Genomic DNA, 25,269 nt, shown 5'->3' on the forward strand with positions numbered 1-25,269 from the left:
GATCTGGCACCCAACCCCGGGCCCTGTCACCTCCCCATGGGATCTGGCACCCAACCCCGGGCCCTGTCACCTCCCCATGGGATCATCCAGCACCTAACCCCAGGCCGTCACCTCCCCATGGGACCCTGCTCCCAGCCCTGGGCTCTGTCATCCCCCAATGGGACCCAGTTCCCAGCGGCTGCCCTGCTACTCTCATGCTGAAGCTGGGATCTGGCAGGAGCTGCTGCAGAGAAAGGTTTTAGGAGAGCTGGTCTGACCTTGTGTGTTCAGAGAGTGTCTGCTGCCGGTTTCTCAGTTTGCAAACATTAGTCAGGGACCTAGGAGTCCAGAACCAAATGGCCCCACTTGCGGGGAGGTGTCTCCCCAGTGCTGCCTAGAAGGGGATGACCCCTTGTGACAGTGTGTAGGAGCCCTAGTCATGGAGAGGACCCCATTGTGCTGGGTGCGGTACGTCTATTAGGTATATTATGGTAGCGCCTCCATTGTGCTGTACGAATACAGAACAAAAGGATAAGCCTGGCCCAGAGAGTTTCCAGTCTAACTGACTCCTGCCCTCCTGGTTTGGGTGCTCAGAGCTGAGCACAGGATCTTTGGTGTGGTCCCCACACAGCTGTGCAGTGAGGGACTCTCTCCTCGCTGCTCCGTGGCCCCCGAATCTCAGGGTCCTGTAGGAGCTGCCGTCTGACAGCCTGTCTCCCTCTCTCCCGCCCCAGGTTTACAAGTTGTTCTGAAGTCCATCATGAAGGCTATGATACCTCTGCTACAAATTGGCCTACTCTTGTTTTTTGCAATCCTTATTTTTGCAATCATAGGATTAGAATTTTATATGGGAAAATTTCACACCACCTGCTTTGACGCGGTGACAGGTAAGTCCAGTGCCCGCATCCCCTGTCCCGTAGGTGAGCGACGCAGGGAATTGCCGGTCAGGCGGCAGAAAGGGGCCAGCACAAGCTCCCTTTCCTTGCATGCTGGTTCCGCATAGGGAGGAATGTTTGTCTAGTCGGGGTCTGGGAGCTAGGACACCTGGGTTCTAATCCCAGCTCTCGGAGGGGTTGGGCATAGAGCAGGATGCTTGAGACTTGGAGGTTCTACTCCCAACTCTTAGAGGGAAAATGGTCTAAGGACTAGAGCAGCGAACAAGGATCCAGGACATCTGGGTTCGAGTCCAAGCATTGGCACTGACCTGGCGTGTGGCCTCAGGCAAGGCACGTCCCCTCTCCGTGCCTCAGTTTCCCCCTCTACCGTGTGGAGGTCACGTTGACATGGATCAAGGCTAGATGAAGGAACATCTGTAAAGGGCTTGAAGAGCCTCAGCTGGAAAATCCCAGTCCCTGTGTGTGTGACAGAGGGTGGTATGAACCCCGCTGGCACCGGCCCAGCCAACAAGTGACAGCACCTTCCCTGGCCAAGTGTCTCAGGGTGCGGGGCTGGAATCTGCCTCTCGTCCCCACTATTCTCTTTCCTTCTCTCTCTCCCGCTCCTCCCTGGGCCCCTGGCCTGCGCTCAATATGGAATGGCCTAATTCTTTGTCTCCCCTGACGGAGATGGTGTTAATTGAGGGAGAGCTATTCCTGCAACGCGGCCATGTCATCGAGACGGGGGCTGGGGGAGGGAAGGAGAGGGGGTCGGAGGAAGCACCTGCAGGGTGCCAGGCAGTCTGACTCTCCCAGCAGACACGAGAGAGGTGGCTCGGGTTTGTATTTGCAAATCCTTGGAGGGAACCAGCACTCAGCGCCAGGACAGGGTGTCTGGGAGTCAGGGCTGGAGCTCAGCTCAGGGTCCCAGGAGGGGTCTCCCTACGGCTGTAGAGAGGTACTGTCCCTTCCCTGCTTTGGTGTTGAAGAAGAGATGCTGGACCAGGACCCAGGAGACCCGGGTCCAGTTCCTGGCTTAACCTGGCCTCCCTGTGTAACTGGGCAAGTCATTTGTGCCTCTGCTCCGCATCTGCGCAATGGGGTAACACCCCCAGGGTGGTGGGTGCAGGTCAAGGGATGACTTGAAGATGTTCAGATGCTGTGGTGCTCAGGTAGGGTGACCAGACAGCAAGTGTGAAAAATCAGGACGGGGGGTGGGGGTAATAGGTGCCTATATAAGATAAAGTCCCAAATATCAGGCCTGTCCCTATAAAATTGGGACATCTGGTCACCCTGTGCCGAGGGTGAGAGAAATAGGAGGGGAAGGGTCTGGAGCGTGGGGGCTCCAGTCCCCTCCAGAGAGGGAGCGTGTCTGGGATCCTGACGCTCGGCTCCTGAGCGGGGAGCTTGCCTGTGCTGTGCACAGGAGGGCTGCATGGCATGGCACGTGTGGGGATGACCGGGTACCCCAACGCCTCCTTCCCCACGGCTCCCATCCCCGTGGAGCACGGCCCAGTCCTGCTGCCACTGACTCCAGCAGGAGCAGGTTCAGGGCTCCTTCCTGATACCTGGAGACAGGGGTTCTGTCCATTCCCCCTCCTTTTAGAGACCAGGCGGGCTCCGTGGATGCCAGGCTCCTGAACGTCAGCTGCTCTCTCTTGGCACGCGAGTCCTGTGCCCCACATCGGGGTCTTCCAGCGAAAGGATTCGGGAAGGGCTTGGTAGCGTTACTACATCAGCTCTTGACAAGCGCAAGGGGCCATGTAGGGAGAAGCTCTTGGCTTCTGTGGGGTGACCCACCAGCGCTCGGATTAGCTATCTGACGCGAGGTTACCCGCCAGCCATGGGGTGACCTGACTTGCAGGGCTGCCCGTCTGCCATCGGGGTATCAGTCCTTGTTCTTTTCCCGCCCTGCAGGCGAAATCAAGGTCGATGTTCCATGTGGGACAGAAGAACCAGCCCGCATGTGCCCCAATGGGACAGAATGCCGTGAGTACTGGGAAGGCCCGAATTACGGGATCACGCAGTTCGATAACATCCTGTTTGCTGTGCTGACTGTCTTCCAGTGTATCACCATGGAAGGGTGGACCGAACTCCTTTATTATGTGAGTAATATGGGCTCTAAGGCCTTCACTGCCTGGCATCTGGGGGGCAGGGCAGGAAATGCATGAGGGGTCCCTGCATAGATCGCTTTTCGTCACGTGGATAAAGAAGCTGTGCTTAGCGGTCTGAGCATAACGCTGAGAATCAGGACTGTTGTGTTCTCTTCCTGAGTCTGCAGCCGATTTACCGTTTGGCCATGGGGGAGTCACTGCCCTGCTGTGCCTCAGTTTTCCCATCTGTAAAATGGGGGTGATGATCTCACAGGGTGAGTTTGTTAATTAATGGTTGTAAAGCATTTTGATCTGCCTGCTACCCACACTGACTCTGTACTGCAGGGTCACTGCACCCACCTGGCACAGGTGTCATCTCTATACTGCAGGGCCATTGAATCCACCAAATATGGACACTGGCCCTACTGTGCCTGCCTGGCCCTGCCCCTGCCCCTGCCCTGCAGAATCACTGCAACCCCTAGAGAGAGGCACAAATCTTCTTGGCCAAAACAACCCGTTTCTCAGCTCTGAGTTACGTGAGTGAGACCAGAACGGACCTGGCTGAATCAAGTGGGGCACATTCTCAGGTGGGCCGATAACCATCAGCCCGAGGCAGCCAGCCCCCAAGCAGCCCCGGCGCTGGGACCAAGAGGCATCTTGTGGCTGACGCGTCCAGACTCCAGAGGGAGGCTCGCGGCTTCTCCCGGACTGCAGTTATGAAGCGGCCAGGCAGCAGTGCTCAGCCTAAGGGGAGCCTGCTTCCAGGATGCTGACAGGCTGCTTCTCTCTCAGCATTTTTGTCCCTGATCCAAAGTGCAGTGGGGTCCTTACTACCAAGAGGCCAGGCACGCGGCTGGCCATGTGTGCGGAATTAATGAGCTGGGGCGTTCTGCTGAGTCAGGGAGAAGGCTGAAGTGCTCCACAGAGATGGGAGGGTGGGGGGAGACAGAGAGCGGTGCCTGGCCTGGAGCCCGTCGGCCTCGTGGCAGTTGGAGAATAGGGGATGAAGCTGGGCCTGCCTGGTGGTGGTATATGGGGAGAAGGTGCCAGATGGGGCCTCTCACATGCCCAGCCAGGGGGCGCTGGATTGCTGGGGAGGGTGACAGGGACGTGTGTGTGAATGAGACAGAGGGTGACAGGCCCTTTCAGGGCAAAGGAGACCAGCCCTACCTGTGCCGTAATTAGTTGCCGTAGCAGCCTGAGGGGGCGGGGCTAATGGGATGGGTTACCTGAGAACACCTGGCTCTCCTGAAAAGGGCTGAGCAAACTGAGCTCCAGGGAATTCTCTCTCGGGGAGCCAGGTTGGCCTGGGTAGAAAGGAGGCAGTTCCTTGGCAGGGGAGGCAGTAGGGAGCTGCTAGGATAAGGGCCTCTGGGGAGAAAGTCCTGGGCCGTAGGGCTCGGCTAAAGGCACCGATTACTGCAGAGCTGTCCCGTGCCATGAGGGGTGCACTGGAGGGGGTTCCAGTGTGGCTGAGTGTGAGTTCATTAGTGAGCATGGCCCTGGAGCGTGTGAGTGGCAGTGCAGGACTGTTGAGAGCACCTGTGAAGGGAGCACTGTGGAAAAGTAGGTGTGTTCATTTGCAACTGTGTAAGTGCTGGGTTATGGCAGCATGGCTGTACTATGTCTGTGTGTGTTAATGCTAAAGTGTGTAGGTGTCTGAGTATGTCTGGTGTGTGCAAGGACAGCCCTGTGGTGCATTAGCACGTAGCCGGGCTGTGGGAACTTGAGTTTAGGGCGAGAGGTGCTTTGAATGGTGACCTGACCAGTTAGTTCTGGGAGGAGACCATGAAGGAAAACCCAGGGTGCAGCGGGAAATTGCCTTGGTGATCCAGAAGGGGGCACTTCTCCTGCCCATTAAGGGCTGTTGAGCTCAATGCTTTGTTTGGGAGGGAAGCTGTAGGCCACAGCATCTGCCTTTGGGATAAAACACTACGGTGAGAGCACTGGAATCCCATGGCTCTGTCCCCAAGAGTAGCTGCCTTAGCCCCAGGGTCCTGCTCAAATTCCATTCGGCCTCCCCAAACCCTCCCTTGAAATCTGTGCATGACACAGGATTCGTCTTTGCTTTCTGCCAAAAACTGCTACGAGGTGTTGGTGTGGGTTGTTAAACAGCTGCCGTGCTCCCCCGCAGAGGTAGCTGCATTTTGGTGGTGGGTGGCAGATCCTTCTCTAGAGACCATGAAGCACTTGGGGATGGAAAGCGCAATGTAAACATAAATTATTCCTAGTTCCATGAGCTAATCACACTAATGCAGGAGAGAGACCTCGTATCCCAGACCCACCGCAGCGGGAGCAGCGCCGCCTGCATCTCTCTCTAGTCCCCGAAGGCTTCCAAGTGGATTTGTAGCAGCCAGCATTGCTCCGTGAGTCAGCCGCTGTCAGCCCCTCCAAACTGGTGACGGTTTAGGATCTGCTTTGCGCCAGCCTCTTGGCGAGCGCTGACCTTCCAGAAGCAATAGGAGTCTGCTGCAGGTGGGAGCAGGAGGAGCTCCAGAATGGAGCCCTGCAGTAGGATGGGGATCCTGCAGGACCCGCTGCCATACTAGCGGGAGCAGGATTGACGACTAGTCCCATGCGGGGCTCTGCGCCAGCACCTATGCTGGCCTCCGGACAAGGGCTTTACGTGGGTGTGCACTGACTGCTGTGGATGTGGGAGGGCAGGTGCACAGGGGGTGGGATTCGCATCCAGGTTCCACTATGGAGCCTTTTCCCTCCTGGTTCCAAGCTGGCCCTGGGGCAGGGGCACAGGCTGGCTCAGGAAGGCAGGGAATGTGTCACTGGGCCTTTCCCTTCCGGGGGGGGGGGCACCTCCAAACTGGCCCCATGGCAGTGGGACTGGCTGGCTTGGGGGGCTGGGGAACGGTTCACAAGGCCTTTCCCAGCTAGATGGTGCAGCTCCAATCTAGCGCCCAGGAAGCTGGGGGATGGGATATTGGGGCCTTGGTTTGAATTCAGCTCCATTCACCAGTGACTGAGGTGCGCTACCATTGGTCCCGAGGTGAAATTAGTTCAGTGGGTCTGAGCCCAGTTCTTGGCAGCTGCGTTCCTATGTCCTCTCTCACCCCCAAAGCTGGGTTCCCCCACAGCGATAGGGGCATGAACATGGGAGGGAAGATGCTGTGGACATTCTCCGGAGGGGAGAGTTAATGAGTGATTGCTCCAGCGAGCTCTCCTGGCTTCTATCCTGAGCACAGACTTCCCCTGGGGTATTGGGAAAATCACCCTGCTGTGCTTTGTGCCTCAGTTTCCCCATATTGGGTATGGTCTCCACTTACCTCCCCCGCAGGTGGGTTCATTAATTACTTTACCATTCAAGGCCCTTGGGTGATGATGCACCTTAATTAAAATCTCACAAGCCTCCAGCCCACCTTCTGCTTCACGGCAATGACCCAGATGCCTGCAAGCCAGCTCATGTGGCTGATAGAGCAACGGTCATAGGAGTAAATGCAACTTCCCCATCAGCTCTGCACTGATGCGTTTGCCCCTGTGATTAGGGGATAAAACAACCCATCATGGGGTGCCTGAGACCCAGAACCCGCCATGGTCCAGCAGCGTGAGCGGGGGGTTCACTTGAGCCAATCCCGCGGTGGAACAAGCCCTTATGACGCATTCTGTCACCGACAACCCAATCGCTCGGGACCATCCCACGAACTCCCGGCCTCGTGGGTAATTGCTTCCTCTTAACCCCGCTCCTTTTCGTCTTCCTCACGTGCCTTTTGTGCTAGATTTGAAAGGAGCCCTGGATAATTAACCAGCGAGTCATTTCTTTCCAACCTCTTGCAAAGGAGGAGAGCAGAAAACGTCTGCATCACGTACAATTGTCTTACCACCATCCAGCGCCTGCTGCCCCATCCCAAACTGTGCCGTGGGGCTGACGTTGGCTGCAAAGCAGCTGTTGCACCCCCAGAGACAGCTGCATTTCAGCACAGAGGATTCTGTTGTTGTTTTACAGTCTAAGGGGGGCGGGGAATAGACACTGAACCAGCCGAACCATTGGCAAGAGGCAATGGCAGTCTGCCTCTGAGTGGGAGCTAAATTGCCAGCTGAATCAGGAAGCAGTGCCTGGGGGCAGGAGGGCTCAGAGGGCTTGGGGTGTGACGGGGGTGTGATCCCCAGCTCATATAGACGTACTCCTGCTGCCTCTTGTGCAGATAGCGCACTAGGAACGTGACTGTGGCAACGTGGGCTGCAGGGGCACGCGCTTGCTGCCCCAAGTATGTGCCCACCAGTGGGTTTGTGCTCGGGGCAGCTGGCTCCTGCTGCCGCTGCCCGTGCTACCATGGCTGCTGTACTCAGTAAGAGCCAGCCCGAGTGCGTCTGTCAGCCCCCGCTCCTAGCGCAGGTCCCGAGTCACCCTGGCCATCCGGCAGGACACCAGCACCTTGCGGAATTCAGGTCCCTTCAGGATGGGAGTGGAGAAGCTGCCCTAACTCGGGGCTTGCTGACTCGGCCCCCTGCAGTTACAGGGAGATTGTGGGCCTGGCAGAGTCTCTGTAGAGGCCCTGAGGCCCCTTCACATGCTCCCCAGGCACCACTGTCACCAGACCCCCTCTGCTGCGCTCTGGGCCCTCGTTAGACTGAGCAGCCGGGAGACTGCCGCTCGCTTTGTTCCTTGGCCTACATTTAGCAGCGAGAAATGGGGACAAGGAATCTTTAGCAGCTCGCGGAGCGGAGGCTCGTAAAGTGCCCCATCCCCTCTCCTGCCCCTCCAGCCCCGGCACCACAGAGGGGAGGACAAAGAAGCCAGTCGGGAGAAGGGTCCATTAGCACCATCCCTGGAGCAAAGCCGTGACCTGCTGCTAATGTCGGCTTTCAAGGCACAGGTTCACTCTGAGCTCCTCGGGGCAGTGGCTGTGGGAGGGAGCCGGCAGAGTGGCCTGTGATTTGTTTGCAAGCCGGTGTTGGTGGGAGGAGTGTAACCTAGCAGGTAGAGCAGGGCTCTGAGAGTCAGGACTCAGGACCCTGGGTTCTAGCCCTGGCTCTGGGAGGCGCATCGGGACATCAGCTGGGGCGTGTTCCCCCCGTCCCCTGCCAGGGTGCCCCAGCCTGAGGAGCAAGACAGGTAATCAGTCCCCGTGGCCTGTTCTGTCTGTGGCTGCTGGTGGGGGCGGGGGCTGTTTGTGCTAACCCCACTGGGGACCAGACGTCCCATTTTGGCTGAGACGGTCCCTTTCCTTAAGCCCTGTCCCAACTTTTTGGCAAAACTTGGCGTTTGTCCCATTTGCTCTTGCCAACCGATGCCCAGTTTTGCCAAAAAAAGTGGCGTGCGCCCCCTGGCAGAGGCTGGAGGAACGTGCAGGGGGTGACAGCTTGGGCGAGGGTTCCAGCCAGGCCAGCCCTGCGTGGGCGAGGGGCGGGCGTAGCAGCTGGGTGACGCGAGCCGAGGGGGGTGAGCATTGCGGGATGGCCCGTGGGGGCCTGGGGGTGAGCAGCATGGGGCTCGGGCCAGCCCCGCATGGGGGAGGGGTTCAGGCCAGTGGCTGATGCCAGCTCGGCCAGGGGGAGGGGCTTCAGGCTAGCCCCAGGTGGGGAAGTACGGTCACCCTAAGCCTAGCAGGGGCCGGGCAGCAGCAGGCTCAGCTCTCTCGGAAGGGGGCTAGGAGTGGGCCTGCTGAGCCGGCCGGCTGCCTGGGGGCCGTGGTCGCCGGCCCCTCCTCGGAGGGAAGGAACAGCCTGGCCCTGGCAGCCCGCCCTGGCTGAGTCACTCCCTTCTCTCCCAGAGCAACGATGCCTCAGGGAACACTTGGAACTGGCTGTACTTCATCCCCCTCATCATCATTGGCTCCTTTTTTATGCTGAACCTTGTGCTGGGGGTGCTGTCTGGGTAAGTGCGCGGCCCCCTGCCCTGGGCTGCCTCCCCCACCGACTCCCAGGGGCCCTGGGGGCGATGTGGGGAATCGGGCCTGGGGCTGGAGGGGAGTGGGCTCTGGCGGGTAGAGTGGGGAAGCCTGGAAGTCGGGTTTCCTAGGTTCTGCCACTGACTTGCTGCAGTAGCTTAGGCAAGTCACTTCTGTGCTCTGTGCCTCAGTTACCCCACCTGTGAAGTGGGGAGAGTGACTCTGACCCACCTTGTAAAGAGCTGGGACGTCTGCAGAGGAGACGTCCTAGGTGCGATCCTCCGGGAAGGGGTCACAGCAAACCCAGGAGGCCTTTGCCATTGCTGCTGTTGGATTCCCGGGCACACGCCCTGCACCCACAGCCATGCTGCTCACCCGCCTTTCACCCAGAGACGTGGGCACACGGACACACGTGTAGGTGTGCATGTCTCACGCACACACTGTGTGTACACCCCCTACAGTCCATGTAGGTACATGGGCGCACACATGGGCACCCCTTACACGGTGCGCACACGCTGCATAGACGGACACTGGTCACATACCAGACACATGTACACACCCTTCTCACACATGTACACACACACACAGGGTGCCCTGAATGGCACATTCTTGGGGGAGGAGGTGCAGTCTGCCCCCTCCTCGTGATACCCACCTGCTCAGACATGTGCAGGGCAGCCTGGCAGACAGTTTGGCTGTTTTGATGCCTGCAGGGAGTTTGCCAAGGAAAGAGAGCGGGTGGAAAACCGGCGGGCGTTTCTCAAGCTGAGACGGCAGCAGCAGATTGAGAGGGAGCTCAACGGCTACATGGAGTGGATCTCCAAAGCGGGTGAGGACTCCTTCCTGCCACAGCGCCGGCCGGGGATGGGGAGAGCATGCTCTAGTTCTTAGCTGCGATGCACTGGGGGACCCCGGGCAAGTCCCTGCCCAGCAATGGCAGGTGCTATTTCCCTGACTCTGGGAAGCGTGTGTCGGGTCGGTTCCCATCCCTTGCCCTGGCTTTCACTTTGAGCTGCCAACACACCCAGGGGCTCACAGGCCCAGATCACCAAAGGTTCTGCAGCACCTTTGAATCAATGGGAGTGAGGCACCTGAACACATCTCTGGGGCTGGGCCTAAGGCTGGCATGTGGAACACCAAGATCTGCCCGAAACCTTTCGATGAACCCAGCCTGCCAGGCCGCGCCGCAGGGAACCCCGGAATCTGAGCGAATAATTCCCCTGGCTCTGATCTTTGATGAAGCATCGTCTGCTCTTCCCCTCTGGCCTCTCCAGGGCAGGGTTCTGGGGTCACTGACCAGCGGCTAGGGGTAGGGATGGGTGTCCTGGTGGGGCTGAAGTGAATGATGCGGACCCCACACCTCTTTCCATATTCCCAGTCACTCCTTTCCACCCCAGCCCTCCTCCTTCCCGTGGCATTCCTGTCTGCCTCCCCCTCCCTAGGGCCTTCCAGCCAGCACGCTGCCTCCTACGTGCCCCGGGGAGAGGTGCCCCGTAGTAGGGGCCCTTTGGCCATGGGGCTGATTTCTGCATTGGACCATGGGCCCCCCTCTCCCCTGAAATGTGGTAACGTAGATGCCCTTCGCTCCGGCCCTCGACTGTAGCGGCCCCAGCCCGGCCCCAGCCCAGCACAGCTTGAGATGGTTTCCCCAGAATTCCAGGGGCGTGTTGTTGCCTAGATTAATTCCCAGTTCTTTTCCCTCAGAAGAAGTGATCCTAGCGGAGGATGAGACGGAGGAGGAGCAGAGGCTCCCGTTTGATGGTAAGCTGCGTGTCCCTGAACCCCGAGTGGCTGGAGAAATAGCGGCTCCCCTGGGACTTCTGGCCACAGCTGCAGTAACAGTGGGCTGTCCAGGGGGCCGGCTTGAGGGCTCTGTGTAAACAGGTTTTGTTCATCTCTCCATGATCCAAAAAGTTCTGTAGATAGAAAAATAGTAGAGAAATTCTGGTGCAGCCTAGTCCAGCAGGAGGCACTGTGGGGAGCAGGGCAGGAGCACTGGCTGTATGGGGAGCTCCCGGCTTCTCCAGCTCCTCTCCGAAAGGGGTGTTGCTGGGAGCAGGGCAGGATCACCGAGGGGGAGCCCCTGGCTACTCCAGCCCCTTCCAGCTGGGGCGCTGAACAGAGTCCGACTGGGAAACCCAAAGGATAATGTCTGTTTCTCTTGCCATGTTCCTATTGTTGGAGCTCTGCGGAGAGCCACCATCAAGAAGAGCAAGACAGACCTGCTGAACCCGGAGGAAGCAGACGATCAGCTGGCCGACATCTCCTCAGTGGGTAGGTCCGCAGCCTTGTGCGTGGCCACGGGGGGCACCGTGTGATGCTGGGAAGGACAAAACCTGTCAGCCGCTGTGATGCTTCCCAGGGCTGAGTCACCTCACCCCCACTTGTGCTTAGTGTTAAGGAATCATATCTGTGCCTGCTATGGACCAGCTCCCTGAAATCATCAGCCTCTGGCGGCACGGGCACCGCTCCCCAGGCCTCGCTCTGTCTGTACAGGTTAGCGATAGGCATTCCCTGACCCCAGGTCCTCCGAGCGCCCCTGTTCCACTGAACACTCCCACAACTCTGAGACTGGCTGTTCCCAAAGGAGTTGGACGCACCAGCTTAATAGGTTCTGCTCAGGATCACCACTTAGCTGAACACACTTTGAGATAGACAGTGAAAACAAGAAGAGATTGACGTGATAGTGAGTAAGAATATCGGAAACAAATGGTTATATATAAAACCAAATCATAACACACTTTCTAGAGACTAACCTTAACGGGCAGGGCACTCCCCTGTTTCCTACATGATACCCCAAGTTCTGTCCCCAGTGTTTTCAACCAGTTTGGTTGAGACCCGTTCTCCTAAGATCCAAGCCCACCCACCAACTGTTCTCACCAGTTAAAGGAATAACTGGGAGTTCACCTAGCTTCAGAAGTTCATTGTCTTACCCGTAAACTCCTGCTGGTTTGTATTTTCCTCCAGCCCCCGTAATCTGTTAATTTGTGTTTTGCTCAGACTGTAAATGGGCGTCTATTGTGTACCAGACAATTTGCAGTTTGCACATGCCCGGCTAGAGGGAGAAGCAGCTCCTTCCCCCGCCTGACAGGCGCATGTGGGCCACCTTTTGGTGACCTGCCTTAACTCACAAACCAAGGGAAGATCAGTTTTAGCATTTACGCATCGCTCCCTGAGTATTCTCCATAAGTACCTCTTGCAAAGATTGAGGAGGAGCGTGACGCAGGCTTTCAGTAGCGACCTTACCTGACCCCTTTTGGGTGCACCCAGGGATCCCTGTGCCCCTGTATACTCCTGGGCCCTCTGCCAGCTGGCATCCGGAGGTCCTTGGGTCCCACTGCAGTTTCATTTGGATGCAGGGTCCTTCTCTCGCTGGCCTGCAGAGGGGTTAGGAGGCTGACCCCAGTAAGTGCACGGAGATCCTGGGCCCGGGTGCCATGTTACTCAACCGGGGAGCTGGTGGAGAGTCAGGAGACCCAGTGAACTGCTCCCTCTAACACCTATGCCAGCCACGTTGGGGTCTTTGCCCGGGGGGCTGCTCCCAACCTTCCTCTCTTCCCTCTGCAGGTTCACCCTTTGCTCGAGCCAGCATCAAAAGTGCCAAGCTGGAAAACTCCACCTTTTTTCACAAAAGGGAGAGGAGGATGCGTTTCTATATCCGCCGAATGGTCAAAACTCAGGCCTTTTACTGGACAGTCCTCAGTCTGGTAGCACTCAACACATTGTGTGTTGCTATAGTACACTACAGCCAGCCAGATTGGCTATCTGACTTCCTCTGTGAGTATGGCCACCGGCCTGAGCACATACTTCTTTCTCTCTCACATTCCCTCGGATGGAGGAGTCATAGAGTCTCAGGGTTGAAGGGACCTCAGGAGGTATCTAGTCCAACCCTCTGCTCAAAGCAGACCACTCCCCAGACAGATTTTTGCCCCAGATCCCTAAATGGCCCCCTCAAGGATTGAGCTCACAACCTTGGGTTTAGCAGGCCAATGCTCAAACCACTGAGCTATCCCTCCCCTCTTCCCGTTCCTTGATGGCACGGCTGTTTAACTCCTGGTGCACCCCAGCCCTACGGGTGGCTGCATTTCACCACTGGGGGAGGCATCCCTACTACGGATAGCTGCTAAACAGCTGCCACACCCCCTGCACCAGAGGATTTTGGTGGGGACAGACAGTCTCCCTGTGTGAGTGTCTATCAGATGGCAAAGCCCTCTGTGATCCTTCGTGGTGAGGGCGCTCTAGGAATGGAAGAGATTATTAGTGTGTCATTCAATGGGCAGTTTAATTTCTGGGTTTCTCTTAGTGGAGAGAGCAGCAGGGTAGGAGGGAGCTGGCAGGGAGATCTGGGCAGGTCTGAGCCATCTCTCTCTCTCTCTCTCTCTCTCACAGACTATGCAGAATTCATTTTCTTAGGACTCTTTATGTCCGAAATGTTTATAAAAATGTATGGGCTCGGAACGCGGCCTTACTTTCATTCCTCCTTCAACTGCTTCGACTGCGCCGTAAGTCTGCCCACGGGGCCTGGGCTCGCTTGCACTCGTTCAACCAGGAGCCGCTCCATCAGGCAGTATTCTGGTTTCAGTTGCACTGGTTTAAATCTGGAGTATCTCTATTGGGTTCTGTGATTTGTTACACCCGTGTAAATTCAAAGTAACTCCCTTGAAGTCGACTTCACTGGAGTCAATCGGGATTTACAGCAGTGCAGCTGTGATCAGAATCTGGGCTTGTGGAGTTACTGTGGATTTATGCCTGCATGGGGTTGGAGGCAGGAGTGTGTCTGTAAGTGTCTGTGTGCTTTTGTACATGCTAACGGGTGGGTATGGGGGGGCAGGGTGGGAGTGCATGCACAGAGGTGAGCACTGGCAGGGGGGTGCGCACATGTGCCTGTGATCATGTGCGTGCCCTTGGGTACGGGTGTTGGAGTGCATGTGTGTGAACACGCAGCCTGTCCTGAGCATGCTGTCAGCCCCGGCGGGCGTCAGCGCCAAGGATCCCTGCGCAGCCAAGGCCCAGAGATTTTTGTAGGCCACTAATATGCTCCTTTGCTTTCTGGCAGGTTATCATAGGGAGCATCTTTGAGGTGATCTGGGCTGTCATGAAGCCTGGAACATCCTTTGGAATCAGCGTGTTACGAGCTCTCAGGTTATTGCGTATTTTCAAAATCACAAAGTAAGTTCTCTTGCTTCCAGTGTCCCTAAAACACGTGTGTGTGTGTGTGTGTGTGTGTGTGGCACGCTTAGGATTGCCAACAGTCCCTTATTACAAGGGAAGTCCCTTGTTTTTTCATTTCTGTACAAGATTGGGAGTTGCTGAGTGCTGCAAAAAGCAGCAAGAAATACCCCCCACCCCCCTGAGTACTGCTTATTATTAATGATAATAATATTGGGAGGAGGGGTGGGGCAGGGGTGCTAAGAAAACAGTCTCTTATTTTTTAAATACAACGTTGGCAACCCTAAGTTACCGTGTGTGTATGCTTGAGTGCGTGTGTGTGTGTGTGTGTGTGTGTAGTGTTTGTGTGTCCCTTTGTTGGTGTTCACCATTAACTGTGAGCCCTAGGCTGTGCCATGACGTATAAACCTCTAAAGGCACATTTGGGTTTGTCTCATGCAGCCGGCAAATAACACGGCCACAGACACAAGCACCCAGTCACACGTGTGCACCTGCCCACCGATACGTGTGCACTTGCCTGCCATCACCCAGCCGTTCGCTCACCTGTGGTTCCTTTGGTCTCTCTCCACAGGTACTGGGCTTCCCTGCGGAACCTGGTGGTGTCTCTCCTGAACTCCATGAAGTCCATCATCAGCTTGCTGTTCCTCCTCTTCCTCTTCATCGTCGTCTTTGCCCTTCTGGGGATGCAGCTCTTTGGGGGCCAGTGAGTAATCGGGGGGGGGGCCCTCCGAGCCAAGCCCTCTGCCAACCTGCTGCCTTCCCAAGATCCCATCAAGCTCTGGGCCTGGAATACTAGAGAGCTGGTTACAGCCAGTGCTCCTGCATCGCCTCCTGCAGAGAGAGGTGGGACTGCAGTAGCTGGGAGCTCCTCCTGCAGCCAGCAGTTCTGCCCCACTCTCCTACAGCCCATCCGCTGGGAAAGGCTAAACGTCCTGGCTAAAGCTTTTCCCTCTGACCTGGCAGGCAGACAAGGGCGTGTGTGAGTAACGTGCCTGTGTGTGTTGGTTTGGTGTTTCCCCTGCGCAGGTTCAATTTTGACGATGGGACCCCTTCCACCAACTTCGACACTTTCCCAGCAGCAATAATGACAGTATTTCAGGTACAGGCTCCAGTGCTCGGTCAGTGTCCCACTGGGAAGGGAAACAGGAAGAGGCATCACTGCATGAACTGAGGGGAAAGGCCCTTCGGAAGGACACCCACAAAGGGGAAGTGATTGTCGTTCACTGTGTTAAAAACCCTTTGTTTTCTTGTGGGCACCCACTGAACTCAGATGCCTGCTGAACCCTTTGGGAGGAACCACCCTGCGTTAAAGATGCCCCACTATTTTCATGACAGGCCAAGAAAGTTCCCAGGCCCCATTGCCGAGATGTCCAGTAAGCCGCCCAGCAAAACCAGACTGGACCCACTCCCCCACCCGCCCCCATTTGGGAGGTGCAATGTTCACCGGGGCTCAGAGAGGGTTGGAGACTTGTCTTCCCATCTCAGTGTTGGTCATGGGGGGTGGCATGTGCCCCTGAGCCCTGCCTGAAAGGATTCTCTGCCTCCTGTGGTGCCTTGTTCTTTTCCCTTTCAGATCTTGACTGGTGAAGACTGGAACATGGTAATGTACGATGGTATCAAATCTCAGGGCGGAGTCCATCAGGGGATGGTGTACTCGGTCTATTTCATTGTTCTGACCCTGTTTGGTAACTGTATCCTTTGCCTGGTGGCTCCAAGAGAGAAAGAAATCAGGCGGGAGGCTCTAGTGGGAATCAAACCCCAGCTCTGGGAGGGGAGCGGGGTCTAGTGCTTAGAGCAGGAGGGGCTGGGAGCCAGGACTCCTGGGTTCTGTTCCCGGTTCTGCCTCTGGAGTGGTGTTCTTCGTGGGCTCCGATGCCCCCGTGGTGGGTGCGTTAGAAATGGCCAGCTGCCTCGATAGGCAAAGGGAGAGCGCGATTCTGAGCCTGGAGCCGTGAAACCAGCCCTTGGTACGCTGGGCCAGTACGTGGTTGGAAACCCCAGGTGCTGCGGGCCCAAGCAAGCGCTGCATGTGCATCACAGCCCATGCCCCCCACGCTGAGGTAGCCCTGGGAATATGCTGAAAGCCAGGTGTGGCTTGAGCTGGGGCGAGGATGGCTGCCCTTGGCCTCCGAGGCGTTTGGAGCTGGAGCGGCTGGTGGCTCTGCCTTGACTGGGTGACCAGATACCCTGCTGAACGTGTTTTTGGCTATCGCTGTGGATAACCTGGCTAACGCCCAGGAGCTCACCAAGGTGGGAGCTGCTTCCCTGGCCCGCCTGGCAGGGCAGGGTGATCGGGGAGTGCGGGGTTCAGGAGCCCTGAGGTCTCAGAGGTCTGAGGTCTGGCCTTGGGCTCCTGAATTCTCCCTTAGCTCGAGTGGAGCGGGAGGATGGGCATCCTGGCCTGGCGGCCACTCCCGGCTGGGGGCTGCACGTATCACCCTGGCTCTTGGAGCATGAGTCTCCTGAGCTCACAGGCACCGACTTTGTCCTTTCCCGGGGGGTGCTAGACCCCTGCTCCCCCCTAGGCCTTGCCCCTGCTCCACCCCTTCCCCCAAGCCCCCCCCACCTCCTCCCGCCCCGCCCTCGGTTCTCCCCCCTCCTCCAGAGCCTCCCGCATGCCAGCTGATCCGCGGCAGGAGGCGTGGGGAGGGAGGGGGAGGCGCTGATAGGGTGCTCAGCACTCACCCTTTTTTCCCCACGGGTGCTCCACCCACAGAGTCAGCACCTATGCCTGAGCTGTTTGCCAAGCCGGCAGCAGGCTTGTCACCCCCTGTGTGGCCTCATCCCCCTCTAGAGGGGACAGAGCCGCCGCACCAGGCGGGGTGAGTTACACGCCAAAGGGGCCAGGAATCAGGGCGGGGTTGATGGGGATCCAGCCCCGCTAATGCTCACCCGTGTCTGTGCCTGTCAGGATGAACAAGAGGAGGAGGAGGTGGCCAACCAAAAACTTGCACTACAGAAAGCCAAGGAGGTGGCAGAAGTGAGCCCCCTGTCTGCAGCCAGCATGTCTATAGCGGTGTAAGTGCCGTAGGTAGCGACACCGGCGGCCAGGGCACGTACCGGAGCCCAGGCTCTCTTGTTCCATGACGCTGTGTCTGACCACGGGCTGCTGAGCCTCGGCATCGGCTCACGTTGCAGGATCGGGTCTCAGGACAGCTAGAGACAAGGAATGCTCGGGGCTGCAGTGCGCTGTGGGGAGCGGGGCAGGAGCGCTGGCTGTGGCGGGAGCTCCTGACTACTCTGGTCCCAGCCCCTCCCAGCAGGGGGCGCTGTGGGGCGCGGGGCAGGAGCACTGGCTGTGGGGGGAGATCCTGGCTACTCCGGTGCCAGTCCCTCCCAGCAGGGGGCGCTGTGGGGCGCGGGGCAGGAGCACTGGCTGTGGGGGGAGCTCCTGGCTACTCCGATCCCAGTCCCTCCCAGCAGGGGACGCTGTGGGGAGTGGGGCAGGAGCACTGGCTGTGGGGGGAGCTCCTGGCTACTCCGATCCCAGCCCCTCCCAGCAGGGGGCGCTGTGGGGCGCGGGGCAGGAGCGCTGGCTGTGGGGGGAGCTCCTGACTACTATGGTCCCAGCCCCTCCCAGCAGGGGGCGCTGTGGGGCGCGGGGCAGGAGCGCTGGCTGTGGCGGGAGCTCCTGACTACTCTGGTCCCAGCCCCTCCCAGCAGGGGGCGCTGTGGGGCGCGGGGCAGGAGCACTGGCTGTGGGGGGAGATCCTGGCTACTCCGGTGCCAGTCCCTCCCAGCAGGGGGCGCTGTGGGGCGCGGGGCAGGAGCACTGGCTGTGGGGGGAGCTCCTGGCTACTCCGATCCCAGTCCCTCCCAGCAGGGGACGCTGTGGGGAGTGGGGCAGGAGCACTGGCTGTGGGGGGAGCTCCTGGCTACTCCGATCCCAGCCCCTCCCAGCAGGGGGCGCTGTGGGGCGCGGGGCAGGAGCGCTGGCTGTGGGGGGAGCTCCTGACTACTATGGTCCCAGCCCCTCCCAGCAGGGGGCGCTGTGGGGCGCGGGGCAGGAGCGCTGGCTGTGGGGGGAGCTCCTGACTACTCTGGTCCCTGCCCCTCCCAGCAGGGGGCGCTGTGGGGAGCGGGGCAGGAGCGCTGGCTGTGGGGGGAGCTCGCGGCTAGTCCAGTGCCAGTCTCCCCCAGCAGGGGGCGCTGTGGGGCACAGGGAAGGAGCGCTGGCTGTGGGGGGAGCTCCTGGCTACGCCGATCCCTGCCCCTCTGAGCAGGGGGCGCTGTGGGGAGCAGGGCAGGAGCGCTGGCTGTGGGGGGAGCGCCTGGCTTCTCTGGTCCCAGCCCCTCCCAGCAGGGGGCGCTGTGGGGACCGGGGCAGGAGCGCTGGCTGTGGGGGGAGCTCCTGGCTACTCCGATCCCAGCCCCTCCCAGCAGGGGGCGCTGTGGGGAGCGGGGCAGGAGCACTGGCTGTGGGGGGAGCTTGCGGCCAGTCCAGTGCCAGTCTCCCCCAGAAGTGGGCGCTGTGGGGAGTGGGGCAGGAGCACTGGCTGTGGGGGGAGCTCCTGGCTACTCCGATCCCAGCCCCTCCCAGCACGGGGCGCTGTGGGGAGTGGGGCAGGAGCACTGGCTGTGTGGGGAGCTCCTGGCTACTCCGATCCCAGCCCCTCCCAGCAGGGGGCGCTGTGGGGAGCAGGGCAGGAGCACTGGCTGTGGGGGGAGATCCTGGCTACTCCGGTGCCAGTCCCTCCCAGCAGGGGGCGCTGTGGGGCGCGGGGCAGGAGCACTGGCTGTGGGGGGAGCTCCTGGCTACTCCGATCCCAGTCCCTCCCAGCAGGGGACGCTGTGGGGAGTGGGGCAGGAGCACTGGCTGTGGGGGGAGCTCCTGGCTACTCCGATCCCAGCCCCTCCCAGCAGGGGGCGCTGTGGGGAGCGGGGCAGGAGCGCTGGCTGTGGTTGGAGAGGAAAAGCAGCTCAATTCTAAAGGTGTTTCAAGAATCTGTCCCTGTTTCGGCTTCAGGAAAGAGCAGCAGAAGAACCAAAAATCCTCCAAGTCTGTCTGGGAACAGAGAACGAGTGAGATGCGGAAGCACAACCTGCTGGCGAGCCGGGAAGCCCTGTACAATGAGATGGACCCCGAGGACCCATGGAAGGTGACCTATGCCCGGGCCATGCGGCCTGACATCAAGACCCACCTGGACCGGCCCCTGGTGGTTGACCCTCAGGAGAACCGCAACAACAACACCAACAAGACCCGGCCCAACGAGCCCTCTCTGGAGCAGCGCTTCAGCCAGCAGCGGGCTGAGGATTTCCTGCGCAAGCAGGCCCGCTACCACGAGCGCTCGCGGGAGTTCAGCAGCTCCCGCAGCTACGAGCAGCCTGATGCAGAGGGTCTTGAGGCCCGACGGCAGCGCAGCGGGAGCAAGGAGACCAATCTGAACCAGGACGGCACCTACCGGGAGCTGGACTATCCCAGCCAGGGATATGAGAGCAGCCGGGAGCAGGGCTACCGCGACAGCGCCTCGGAGCGGATCAAAGCTGTCGACCCGCACCGCAGGCACCACCACCGGCAAGGGGGCAGCAAAGAGAGCCGCAGCGGGTCACCCCGGATGGCCGAGGGCGAGCGGGATCATCGGCGGCACCGGGCCCACCGCCGGATGGGAGAGGAGGGCGGCGGGAGCCGGGACGAGGGCGGCAAGGTGGAGCGGCGACTGCGGCACCGGGAAGGGAGCCGGCCCTCCCGCGGGGACGTGGAGGGTGAGCAGCCCGACGGGGAGAGACGCCGGCGCCACCGGCACGCCGCGCAGTCCACCTACGACACCGACGGCAAGAGGGATGACAGGGAGAGGCGGCACCGGCGCAGGAAGTGAGTGGGGGCACCTGGGCGGTGGGGTGGAAGGGCCCCCGGGCACGACAGCCGCTAGGGATCAATGAGGCTGGGGGAATTGGGAACTCTGCATCCCGATCTCCTCGCTTTGCACCATGGCGGAGGGGTGCTGTGGGGAAAACGGGGAGCCAGATTGGGGTGGGGGGTTGTTTCAGAGACAGGGCCCCCTGTCTTCAGAGTGCAGGGCCCTCGCTCAGCCAGCGGTGGGCACAGGGCTGGGGCTGGAGAACGGGTCCAAGGAAGGAGCAGGGGGCTGGGAAAAGGGAAGCAAGGGGTGGAGCCAGCTGCCTCCCCCCTCAGCGGGGGATGTATCAGCTGTCAAGCCCGAGGCCTTCCACCTTCCCCTCTCTGCTGATGGGAGCGTTTCAGACAGGCACCAGGGTCTGCCTGGCCACGGCCGCCTGACACTTGTCCCTCTGGGAACTGGGCCGAGAGCCAAGACCTGGTTCCATATGGGCCAGCGAACAGCCATCCCAGATGGAGGTGATTGTCAGTCGTTGACCAGCACTGCCCCACCACCGCCCTGGGGCCAAATCGGGGCTGGTGCCCCTAGAGGGGAAGGTCCCATGTCCCGTTCCCTGATCACCTGAGCCAGCAGTTAGTCAGAAGGGAGATGAGGCCTCCTACTCCCTGGCTCTGATCTGCCTCTTTTCCTTTGGGTTGCTGCCGTAGAGAGAACCAAGGCCCCAGCCCAGTGCCCGGCCCGAACCTCTCCACCACGCGGCCGATCCAGCAGGACATGGGGCGCCACGAGCCGCAGGTGGCGGAGGACATAGACAACATGAAGAACAACAAACTAGCCACCACGGAGCCCTCAACCCCCCACAATGCCAGCCACCTCCAGAGCCCAGCCAAGGTGGGCCACCATGCCAACTGCACGGCCACCCGGGCACCCCACAACCTTCCTGGCACCCTGGGCCAGCCACCCCCCAACTCCCAGAATGCTGCCAACCGCCAGGCACCCAGCAACCCGCCCCAGCCCGGGCCCCCGAAAACCCCCGAGAACAGCCTTATAGTCACCAACCCCAGCACCCAGAACAACCCAGCCAAGGCTGCCAAGAAGCCAGAGCACACCACAGTGGATATCCCAGCCACCTTCACACCACCCATCAACAACACCGTCGTGCAAGGTAGGCACCGGATGGGGGTAGCCCCGGGGCAGAGCGCGATCCGCCCCCAGCGTAGGCGCCGTGGGGCAGAGCGCGATCCGCCCCCAGCGTAGGCGCCGTGGGGCAGAGCGCGATCCGCCCCCAGCGTAGGCGCCGTGGGGCAGAGGGCGATCCGCCCCCAGCATAGTGGAGAGCGTGTGAGACATAAAGAACAAAATTGTCAGACACAGAGATGAACATAATTTGTTGGGGAAGAGTCAACATGGTTTTTGTAAAGGGAAATCACGCCTCACCAGTCTACTAGAATTCTTTGAGAGGGGTCAACAAGCATGTGGACAAGGGGGGTCCAGTGGATACAGTGTACTTAGACTTTCAGAAAGCCTGTGACAAGGTCCTTCACCAAAGGCTCTCAAGCAAAGTGAGCTGTCATGGGATAAGAGGGAAGCTGCTCTCATGGATTGGAAACTGGTTACAAGACAGGAAACAAAGGGCAGGAATAACTGGTCAGTTTTCAGAATGGAGAGAGGTAAATAGTGGGGTCCCCCAGGGGTCTGTACTGGGCCCAGCCCTAGTCAACATTCATAAATGGTCTGGAAAAGGGGTAAACAGTGAGGTGGCAAAATTTGCAGATGATACAAAACTACTCAAGATAGTTAAGTCCCAGGCAGACTGCGAAGAGCTACAAAGGGATCTCACAAATCTGGGTGACTGGGCAACACAATGGCAGATGAAATTCAGTGTTTATAAATGCAAAGTGATGCACCTTGGAAAACATCATCCCAACTATACGTATGAAATGATGGGGTCTAAATTAGCTGTTATCACTCAAGAAAGATCTTGGAGTCACTGTGGAGAGTTCTCTGAAAACAGCCACTCAATGTGCAGCGGAGTCAAAAAAGCAATCAGAATGTTGGGAATCATTAAGAAAGGGAGAGATAATAAGACAGAAAATATCATATTGCCTCTATATAAATCCATGGGACGCCCACATCTTGAATACTGCGTGCAGATGTGGTCGCCCCGTCTCAAAAAAGATATATTGGATTTGGAAAAGGTTCAGAAAAGGGCAACAAAAATGATTCGGGGGATGGACTGGCTGCTGTATGAGGAGAGATTAATAAGACTGGGACTTTTCAGCTTGGAAAAGAGACGACTAAGGGGGTTATGCTAGAGGTCTGTAAAATCATGACTCGTGTGGAGAAAGTAAACAGGGAAGTGTTATTTACTCTTTCTCATAACACAAGAACTAGGGGTCACCAAATGAAATTAACAGGCAGCAGGTTTAAAACAAACACAAGGAAGTATTTTTCCACACAACACACAGTCAACCTGTGGAACTCCTTGCCAGAGGATGTTGTGAAGGCCAAGACTATAACAGGGTTCAAAAAAGAACTAGATAAGTTCACGGAGGATAGGCCCATCAATGGCTATTAGCCAGGACGGGCAGGGATGGGGTCCCCACCTCTGTTTGCCAGAAGCTGGGAATGGGCAACAGGGGATGGATCACTTGATGATTCCCTGTTCTGTTCATTCCCTCTGGGGCACCTGGCTTTGGCCACTGTCGGAAGACAGGATACTGGGCTAGATGGACCTTTGGTCTGACCCAGTCTGGCTGTTCTTATGTGTGGGAGTGAGATCCGTGGGGGCATCTCTCCTGAGATTCAGGGCTGGTCCCAATTTAGGGGGGGAGTAGCCCATGTCCATCAGGTGAGGCCTCTAGCATAGGCACCGACTCTGTGGATGCTCCAGCCCTGGAGCACCCATGGGAAAAATTAGTGGGTGCTCTGCACCCACCGGCAGCCAAGCTGCCCCAGTCCCACCTCGGCCTCCTCCCCTGAGTGCGCTGTGTCCCTGCTCCGCCAGCCTCTCAGCACTTGCTGCCGCCAAACAGCTGTTTGGCAGCATAGCAAGCTCAGGGGGAGGAGGAGCGGGAACGTGGTGCGTTCAGGGGAGGAGGAGGAGGGACCGGGGCGGGGATTTGGGGAAGGAGTCAGAATAAGGGCAAGGAGGGGGCGGAGTTGGGACGAGGACTTTGGGGAAGGGGTCGGAATCAGGGTGGGGCGGGGTGGAGTTAGGGTGGGGCCGAGGGCAGAGGGGGATCGAGCACCCACTGGCACGAGCAGAAGTCGGCGCCTATGGCCTCTAGGAGACAAATCAGCCCTGAAGGGATCAGAGCTCAGCCATAGGCAGAGACAGGCACTGGTTGGGTGGGTCGGTGCGCCGAGAGGGCACAGAGAATCCTCTGTCTAGATGTCGGGCTGTGGCTCTGGCTCACGTGCTCAGAGTTGCCCGATCTGGGGTGGGGAAGGAGTTTCCCCCAGGTCAGATTGGCAGGGACTTTGGGGGTGGGGGGTTCACCTACCTCTGCTGCATAGGGCGTGGGGCACTTGCTGGGGCCCTCTGGGCGGGTCTCCTAATCACTTCCCTGCCATTGCTGAGGCTTCACGCACTGGGAGTGTCTCCAGCTCTGCGGGCCTCTGCCTGTGGCCACCACGGTGACGTCTCTTTAGTCCTGCTGGAGTCTCTGGGTCAATGGCAGTGACCATACAGGGCAGGCGAGATGGTCTGATGGTCCCTTCTGGCCTTCAGCTCTGGGATACTCTGACCGTGTATTGCTGCTTGGAGCCACAGCGCCACGAGGGTGCCCCTTGGAGACACCCTGTGTGTCTGTCCCCGAGCCTGTGTGTGTGTGTGTCCATCCTCCAGCCCCTGTTTGTGTGTACGTGTGTGTCCGTCCCTGTCCCTGAGGCTGTGTGTGTGCGTGTCCATCCCTGAGCCCCTGTTTGTGTATGTGTGTGTCCGTCCCTGTCCCTGAGGCTCTGTGTGTGTGTGTGTGTCCGTCCCCGAGGTGTGTGTGTGTGTGTGTGTGTGTGTTCGTCCGTCCCCAAGGCTCTGTGTGTGTGTGTCTGTCCCCGAGCCTGTGTGTGTGTGTGTGTGTCTGGTCCTGAGCCTGTGTGTGTGTGTCCATCCCCGAGCCCCTGTTTGTGTGTGTGTGTGTGTGTGTGTCCGTCCCTGAGGCTCTGTGTGCGTGTGTTTCCCTGAGGGGTGTGTATATGTGTGTGTGTGTTCATCTGTCCGTCCCCAAGGCTCTGTGTGTGTATGTGTCCCCGAGGCTCTGTGTGTGTGTGTGTGTGTGTCCGAGGCTCTGTGTGTGTGACTCACCTGAGCTCCCCTCCTTAAGGAGGGTTAGCGAGCTCTCTGGCCTTAACCCTAGCCCCACGCACGGGAGGCAGCGTGCCGTTAGTGTTAAAGAGCGATGCAGACCAGGGCCCGGGGGGGGGGGCGCCCCCAGACCCACGCTCCCCATCGGCAGCCCTAGTCTCAGGTGACCCTTGCCAGGCCTGGGTCTCCCTGCCTGTGCCTGCAGGGATGACGCTAGCTCCCCTGTAGGCTGGCAGGAAGGCAGCGGCTGTGCCGTGTCTGGTTCCGGGGTCCCAGGTCGGTGCTTCCCTTCCCTTCCCTTCGCCCTTCTCCCCTGTGCAGTGAATAAAAACGCCAATCCGGACCCACTGCCAAAGAAGGAGGAAGAGAAGAAAGAGGAGGAGGATGGCGAGCAGGAGGAGAATGGGCCTAAGCCCATGGTTCCCTACAGCTCCATGTTCATCCTCTCCACCACCAATCCGTGAGTACGGCTCTCACCGGGGCGGGGAACGGAGCGGGCAGGCGGTGGGCACGTGCCAGGAACAGAACCACCCACCCCTAAGTGAGGGCAGGAGGCCAGGGGCACCCGACCCTCCTGTGTTTGAATTCCCTGCTTCAGTCTGGCCTGGGGGGTGGGAGGACCCCGGCAGCGCGGCGTAGCTGGCCAGGTGCCTTGTGGGGGTTTGCTCCTTACTCTGAAACGTCAACTATTGACCATGGCGGGGGGTCAGCTATTGGCTTCGTGAACTGTGATCCTGATCTGGTGCGGCAAGGAGGGGGGACTGCTGGCCCAGAGGGGCCCATTGGTCTGCTCCAGGGTGGGGGGATACCAGGCCAGAGGGGCCCATTGGTCTGCTCCAGGGTCGGGGGGATACCAGGCCAGAGGGGTGCATTTGGTCTGCTCCAGGGTGGGGGGGATACCAGGCCAGAGGGGCCCATTGGTCTGCTCCAGGGTGGGGGGATACAAGGCCAGAGGGGCCCATTGGTCTGCTCCAGGGTCGGGGGGATACCAGGCCAGAGGGGCCCATTGGTCTGCTCCAGGGTCGGGGGGATACCAGGCCAGAGGGGTGCATTTGGTCTGCTCCAGGGTGGGGGGGATACCAGGCCAGAGGGGTGCATTTGGTCTGCTCCAGGGTGGGGGGGATACCAGGCCAGAGGGGCCCATTGGTCTGTTCCAGGGTCGGGGGGATACCAGGCCAGAGGGGTGCATTTGGTCTGTTCCAGGGTCGGGGG

At 59.1% G+C, this 25,269-nt stretch overlaps 2 protein-coding genes across 3 annotated transcripts in view; both read left to right on the plus strand.

Annotated features, from left to right (window-relative positions):
- The window catches only part of LOC123353841 (voltage-dependent P/Q-type calcium channel subunit alpha-1A-like), a 29,905-nt gene extending 14,543 nt beyond the window's left edge, over positions 1-15,362 (plus strand). The window contains exons 3-13 of the mRNA XM_044995257.1: positions 714-866; positions 2,772-2,959; positions 8,671-8,774; positions 9,498-9,613; positions 10,489-10,545; positions 10,966-11,058; positions 12,352-12,561; positions 13,174-13,286; positions 13,841-13,953; positions 14,525-14,656; positions 14,980-15,362. Coding sequence (XP_044851192.1) covers positions 714-866; positions 2,772-2,959; positions 8,671-8,774; positions 9,498-9,613; positions 10,489-10,545; positions 10,966-11,058; positions 12,352-12,561; positions 13,174-13,286; positions 13,841-13,953; positions 14,525-14,656; positions 14,980-15,124 — 1,424 coding nt within the window. The 3' untranslated portion in view covers positions 15,125-15,362. The remainder of the gene's footprint in view (positions 1-713; positions 867-2,771; positions 2,960-8,670; positions 8,775-9,497; positions 9,614-10,488; positions 10,546-10,965; positions 11,059-12,351; positions 12,562-13,173; positions 13,287-13,840; positions 13,954-14,524; positions 14,657-14,979) is intronic.
- Positions 15,363-15,549: 187 nt separating this feature from the next.
- Positions 15,550-25,269, plus strand: part of LOC123353494 (voltage-dependent P/Q-type calcium channel subunit alpha-1A-like) — an 81,231-nt gene continuing 71,511 nt past the window's right edge. For both annotated transcript variants that reach the window (XM_044994597.1, XM_044994598.1), the window contains exons 1-6: positions 15,550-15,644; positions 16,136-16,203; positions 16,865-16,971; positions 18,920-19,765; positions 20,459-20,916; positions 24,379-24,517. In XM_044994597.1, coding sequence (XP_044850532.1) covers positions 15,551-15,644; positions 16,136-16,203; positions 16,865-16,971; positions 18,920-19,765; positions 20,459-20,916; positions 24,379-24,517 — 1,712 coding nt within the window. In that variant the 5' untranslated portion in view covers position 15,550. The remainder of the gene's footprint in view (positions 15,645-16,135; positions 16,204-16,864; positions 16,972-18,919; positions 19,766-20,458; positions 20,917-24,378; positions 24,518-25,269) is intronic.

Source organism: Mauremys mutica, chromosome 20 (assembly GCF_020497125.1).
Source record: "Mauremys mutica isolate MM-2020 ecotype Southern chromosome 20, ASM2049712v1, whole genome shotgun sequence".
Lineage (NCBI taxonomy): Eukaryota > Metazoa > Chordata > Testudines > Geoemydidae > Mauremys > Mauremys mutica.